Source organism: Diaphorina citri, unplaced genomic scaffold (genome assembly GCF_000475195.1).
Source record: "Diaphorina citri unplaced genomic scaffold, Diaci psyllid genome assembly version 1.1 scaffold54, whole genome shotgun sequence".
NCBI lineage: Eukaryota > Metazoa > Arthropoda > Insecta > Hemiptera > Psyllidae > Diaphorina > Diaphorina citri.
In genome coordinates this window covers 237,062-243,327 of record NW_007377491.1, presented here as the reverse complement: position 1 = coordinate 243,327, position 6,266 = coordinate 237,062, and the positions used below count along the sequence as shown (strand labels likewise).

Here is a 6,266-nt window from a genome sequence, read left to right as displayed (position 1 = left end):
TCAGAGTATTTTGTCAAATTCTCAAATAAAAATATATGGAGATTCTGGAATCAAACTCTCACCCTCCTATTTACCAGGCGAACGCGTTGACCACTACGCCATCATTCAACGGGACAGTGGGAAAAAAGACCAATTTAAATTTTACTTAAATCAGGTACAAAAAGTACCTAGAGACCTAAGTACCTTAGAAGGTACAGTAAAAAATCAATTTTAAGTATAACAAAAGACTACATTCTCTAAATACCTAATAAAAAATGAAAAAAAAAAAAAAAATATCTCAAGAAATAAGAATTAATAAAACAATATATACTGGAATACTGCATCATGTACCACAACAATGCTTGTACTATTGTGCTCGTACTACGGCATCGGCATGATAAATTGCAGAAAAACATTAATTAATTATTAGCAACGCCAATTAGTATTCAACTGCATTTCATCGAATGAAATATTATGTTCTCTACATAGACAAATGAGTGAGAAAAATTGCGAATGTTGTGACCTTTTTACCAGAATTAATTTGATTCGTTTTTAAATTTTTGACGTGTTTGTGAGTTAAGGAACCGAGTACCTACTTAATAAAGACCAGTTAAATTTTATTGGAAAAAGTAATTTTGTATTTGTAGGTACAAATCTAGTGTACTTACCTCTGGATGACGCTTTTTAGGAGGCAGGCTTTTGGAAAGTAGAAATCAGGAGGGCTTCAAGCGAGATTAATAGATACTAAGTCAGCCAACCTTTCAACCATAAGTTCACCAAATCGAATTCGTAAACCTGTGAATAAATGAAAATGAGAAATAAAGGTTACGACAAGCGTTGGAAATAACGAAATCAATGTCCACCATACATATTACTTACATAGTGTAAGTTAACTACCTATTAAGGAGCGCGGTAGCGCTCCGCCCCGCCAAGTCAAGAAAGTTTGACCGCTTCAAGAATTATATTAATTTATTATCAACCTATTCAAGACTCTGAAATCTGAGTTGATATATAGGTACCTACCTAAATACTGAATATGCTTACCTCTTCGGTTGAGAAGTTGCGGGTTCGATACTTCCCTGTGTCCACAAATTTCCCTTTTATTCGTGAACCGTTACCAAATAAGCAAGTGAATAGGGAAGAAAGGAAGGAAGACAGGATAGGAGAAAGACAGCCTTGATTTCCGAGAATTTAAGTTACTGGCCAATTTAAAGTTGTTTTCTTTTTGATATTATGCTGAGGCGCTGAGCACGTCAGATAATTATTTTCTTCGTAGGTACTAGGTACATACAGAAGATGAGTGTTTCACAGCCGTTTTTATTTAGTGCTTTTGTACCAATAAAACAACTGCTACAATAGTGCCGTAGCATGCCCAATTGCCTGGGTTAATAGAACCCATAAATGGGATGTATTGTGTCTAGGATAGTATTTGACAGTCCCATACGTCTTTCCTCGTCAGTGAAATGATTGTTTGCTTTTTTTACCCAAGTTGAGCCCGAAAAACATGGGAGGGAAATGAAATCTATGCCAAAGTTTTATGATAGGACAGGTTTGCTGTGGTTTGTGATGGATTTTGTTAGGACATATCAAATTGAGGTTATTCCCCATTTAGTTTTCGTTTACCCTGTTTTAGGCAAGCGTTTCCATTACTGTTCTGGCAATCAGGAGGTCACAGGTTCAATTCTATTTTTATTTTGACCTATTGCAAGACGACAACTTCCGATTATAACTCTTTATTACTTTCTATTATTTGGTAAATAATCCTTCCAAAATTAGAAAGGTATAGAGTGGCAACTATAGCTGCTTAATAGCTTAAATGTTTGGTGGTCGGTAACTAGATCTGTTAATTTATTCAGACTCGAGGATTTAGGTTATGATTGGTTTAATTTTTAAAAAATGATTTATGTATTAGTATTTCTCTGTATATTATTTGTCTTGCTAATCACCTTCGATGTTCGAAATACCAAACCTGTACGTGTTCTAGAGAACCACAGAGAGCTTTCATTTCATATGTATCAGTATCAAAATCTAATCAATTTCTTCGCACATGATCTACGGTAAAAATAGATCATTCTAAACCTGTGTATGGGATAACAAGTTTCAACTTCTCAAAGTGTACAAAATACTAACTTGGAAAAAAAGGGGTTAAAAAGTGCAATTTAAAATTTCAACGACTCTGTTAAGAAACTGTTCAAGTTCCTTAGATAGTGCGCGCAGATACTGTTTGTAGACTAAATAGAGGCAACAGATACTATTTGCAGACTAGACTGATGTTTTAGATGCATAGTTAAGATTAGAGAATTATTATTATGCTCCACGCGAGAAGCTTTACAAGTGCCTTAGCGCTTGACTCGAAATAGTAATACACACAAAGATAGCTCACATAGCTATCAAACATTGTTGAACTCGGGTCAGAAAAGTTGCACAGATTTAAGTGCATTGAGCAAAATATTCTGGACACAAAACGAATTATTTCGGCTGAAATAAATGTCTGCATTCAGTCCTTTTGTCGGGCCCAGTTTAGCCTATACTCAATACCTATACAATATATACTTGGTATGTATCTCGAAAGAAGTACAATAGCGTCGGGTCGTGCGCTGAATTTTGACAAGGGTAAAATCAAAACCTTCTCCATGTATCAGTGACGTCTTTTTTTATATCAGTACTTTTTTGTGGAGGGTAACTCTTGACGTTAATTTTTTAACACGAAGTGTTTTTTTGGGGGGATCAGACTATCAGCAGGAAACATAAACTCATTTTAATCTGTCCTAATAAGTTTCAGATTGGACGTGGGGAATAAAGTTGTTCAAAATATTTAATTTACTAGAAAACATATATCAGGAATGAAGATATACTCGCACATATCAGGAATCCACAATCCTCCTAGCCTAGCCCATAGATATTACTCTCGAGATCTCAAGCCTATGGTATCATTATTGGATTAAAAATACAGGGTGAACACGTCAATAGATTTAATAAAAATGTTCACTCAAACTTTACGAATTATGAAGTTGTGTAAAATCAGTTCAAGGAGGATAAACTGTTGAAAGTGGAACGTGGTGAACAAGTGAAATGTGGATGAATTGTCGCGTCCCGCGTCACCTAAAACCATCCCATTCGAAAAGATTTCCATAGTTCCTTGAGAATCTTGAGTACAACATGAATAACTTGAACTACAAGTTAAACTGCAAGCCAACAATAGTAATAACACTGAATGGTGCATTCAATGATTTCTAATTGGGCAGAAGTACTCAATATGAACAATGGCAACAACATGACACCATTATGTCTGTAACATGTCTCTGAGAATTTCCATATGATAATCACATGTAAAAACCAACAGAACAAGTGGGCGACTCATCTTCTCTATTCTAAATCTAATAATACATCATCCAACGTTCATAGCTGTGCCTCATTTGTACAAATGGACATGGCTCATGTTTTATTCATTCCTATTCAACATACTCAGGCCGCACTCTGTCATTACCTACCCAGGCAAATTCGATTTTGAAAATTTCCAACATGTTTGTTTATGAAGCCCAAAGAAGATATCTGTGTGCACGATTCAAACTTATGAAATTACTGGGTTGCTCAAACCAATACTGCACTGAATTGGCACTGTTTCAATCACAATATTAATTTAGCAGTCTCATGTCTGTTTATAATAAATCTGAAGGAAATTTAGATTAAAAATTCAAGGAGGCATCTGGAGAACTTTCATCATACTAATGTCGTTATTAAATTTACTTGTCTTTGACCTTTTAAAATGCTCTTTCCCACTTTCCAAGCATATTAGGGCTTGGAAATTGTAATAAAATTACAAACTTTGCAAATTTTTTATCGCCTAAACTCACGGACAGAAGCGCCTTCATTTTTTTTAGTTTCTTAAAAGTTTCAAGTTTGTCGCTTTATTCATTTTTGATACTTTTTTTGGTCTGATTACTGGTGAAGTTCAGCTTGTTTAACGTGCATACACATGGTCATTACTTCTTTCTCCTGTCCATTCCATGTTCTGACAATGCTACAATCCTTAACGGCATAGTTTAGAAATAATTAGCGGTAATTACAATCAGTTACCAAAAATTCCTTGTTTTTAAGCCCAGACCTTCTAGTACCTCCAAAGGATAGAAAGATATTGTCAATTTTATCTTCTGGTTAGTTCTGTTTTTATAGCCGATTAATGGTGAAGTACGTATGAGTGTTTTTTGCAATAAAATTTTTAATCAGCGAAGCTTGATTTTATCGCAAACATAATACAGCAACGTAATAACAAACCATTAGACATTAAATGTGTGCTCTATGTAAAATGTGCACAAGGCACATCCACCAAATAACATTACCAGCATTATTTAATCTAGAGACAGTAAAATAATACTATAATATGTAATCCTACCTTTAAAGTCTTTAAACCGCATATTATTAGGTATAAATACGATTATACTTATTTTTTCCCTGTAGGGATTAACTTATTTTTATTGTTTTCGAGATATCATAATTATTATGGTCTTTTTTATTATGTTTGAAGGCGATCTATGAGTATTCGGACCTGGCCGTTGGTGATTCAAGTCTAATTGAAGTAAATAAATATATAAAGGAACTTATTCTATTAATCGAGGAAAAGACAAGAATTCATGCTCACACTTGAAATTCCTTTACATTTCTAGCAGTTTAGAAAAACATACAATGAACCCATACTGCGAGCAACAAGATGCCGGAAAAATAGGGCCCGTATACAGCCTCTTGGCTATTCAATATTTAATGTATTCTTCTTTGATAATATTGAATTTTGAATGACATTTTGCTTTAGGGTGAATTTGATTTAGAAATCTGCTGGGGTCATATGTTTGTTTAATTCCGAAACATTCAAAAAGAAGTCACTGCAAACTGTTGTTCAACCTACATATACAGTTAAGTAGTAAAGCTCTGGGTACGAACTATTATGTACATATATTCCTCGAGACTTGAAGGATTGGAAATGTCCAGCTTTCTAAACCATCACATCCATCGCTGAAATCACAGTATTCATTGATGAAATATGTACTGATACAGATCACCACATAAATCTTCCCAAACGTGTTTGAATTTCAAACGCTGAATCAACAAGTGTAATCAAAAGCATTCCTTGGGAAGATATATTATCAATTTTGATTTTGATTCCTGATCATGGTCACTGTAGGGATTGATTTCGTGCCAAGATCAAGAGGAGAATACAAAATCAATACGTGCTGTCCGTTTAGTTAAGTGGCGAAAGTTCCCTTGATAGTGTCAGTCGGAGGAGACGTGGATGAACCAGGAGTCGGATGAGGAAGAAGAGAAGGAGGAGACGAAAGGAAAGGTAATGGAAAATAATTGATTTTTTATTTTGAAAAATAAGTGCCATATTCTGAACTTCTCTGCGGATAAATCTCTTTGACAATACTAAGCAAAATTAGGTTCACCCAGTTTCTTATATTTTCTCTAATATTATCTAATACTCGAGATTAGCCATTAAATTACTCTACTCTTCTCTTTCCAGAACAAGAAGAAAGTTAAGAACGTCAAAAATCAGACCAACAACAGGAAGCAACAAAACCAACAACAACAGGGAAAGAATAAACCCAACAACAAGAGGAAACAGAGCGCTGAGCCGGAGTCCCAGGGTGGTAAGAAGCAGAAGGCCAGTGCAACACCGAAAAAACAGGGCGGGGACAAAAAGAAACAGCTAGGGGACAAAAAGAAACAGCTAGGGGATAAAAAGAAACAGGGCAAGAAGGATACGCCACTGAGACAGACGGGGGGCGTGGTTCAGAAATCAGTGCAGGATCCGGTGGTTCAGAAGAAGAAGAAGGTGAAGAAGGGATCGAAGGCGCCCAACTTTATTCCGCTCTAAGGATTGTGTGAATGGACCCCAACCACTCTAAAAATCGCCTGGTAAACAGAGCGCGAGTTTGATCCCAGCCGAGGTATGGAATTTTATCCTCATTTATTTTAGAAATAGACTACATAATAAGGGAGCTCTAAGGATTAGGTGGTAGAGAACGCCTCCGGCGTTAACCTCTACTATTGGGTGAACTAGGTCCAACTGGGTTCCCCTTGATACCTACTGATAATCTGGGGAACTCTAGGCTCCGTTGTGGACGCATAATGAGAGAGGTACTTTCTGGGAATGATTTCAGAAATTCAGTGGTACTCATACTGAGAGTGATACTTTCTGAGAATTATCCGCGAATGACTCAAGGCAAATGAAAGGGCAAGCTTTGACGCTTTTACTTTCCCTCTCAATACACAAATAAAGTGTATATTACAAG

General features: G+C 35.9%; 1 protein-coding gene across 1 annotated transcript; it reads left to right on the top strand.

Moving 5' to 3' along the window:
- Positions 1 to 5,250: 5,250 nt before the first annotated feature.
- Positions 5,251 to 6,266, top strand: LOC103517000 (ABC transporter F family member 4-like). Its single transcript, XM_008482001.2, has 2 exons — positions 5,251 to 5,314; positions 5,495 to 6,266. The coding sequence occupies exons 1-2, from the start codon at positions 5,264 to 5,266 to the stop codon at positions 5,846 to 5,848; spliced, it is 405 nt and encodes a 134-aa protein (XP_008480223.1). The 5' UTR covers positions 5,251 to 5,263; the 3' UTR covers positions 5,849 to 6,266.

Bases quoted from the DNA above. Each gene is read 5' to 3' on its own strand.
- LOC103517000 (XM_008482001.2), top strand. From the start codon at position 5,264: ATGAACCAGGAGTCGGATGAGGAAGAAGAGAAGGAGGAGACGAAAGGA. The intron at 5,315-5,494 runs GTAATGGAAAAT...TTCTCTTTCCAG, and splicing joins AGGAGGAGACGAAAGGAAAG to AACAAGAAGAAAGTTAAGAA.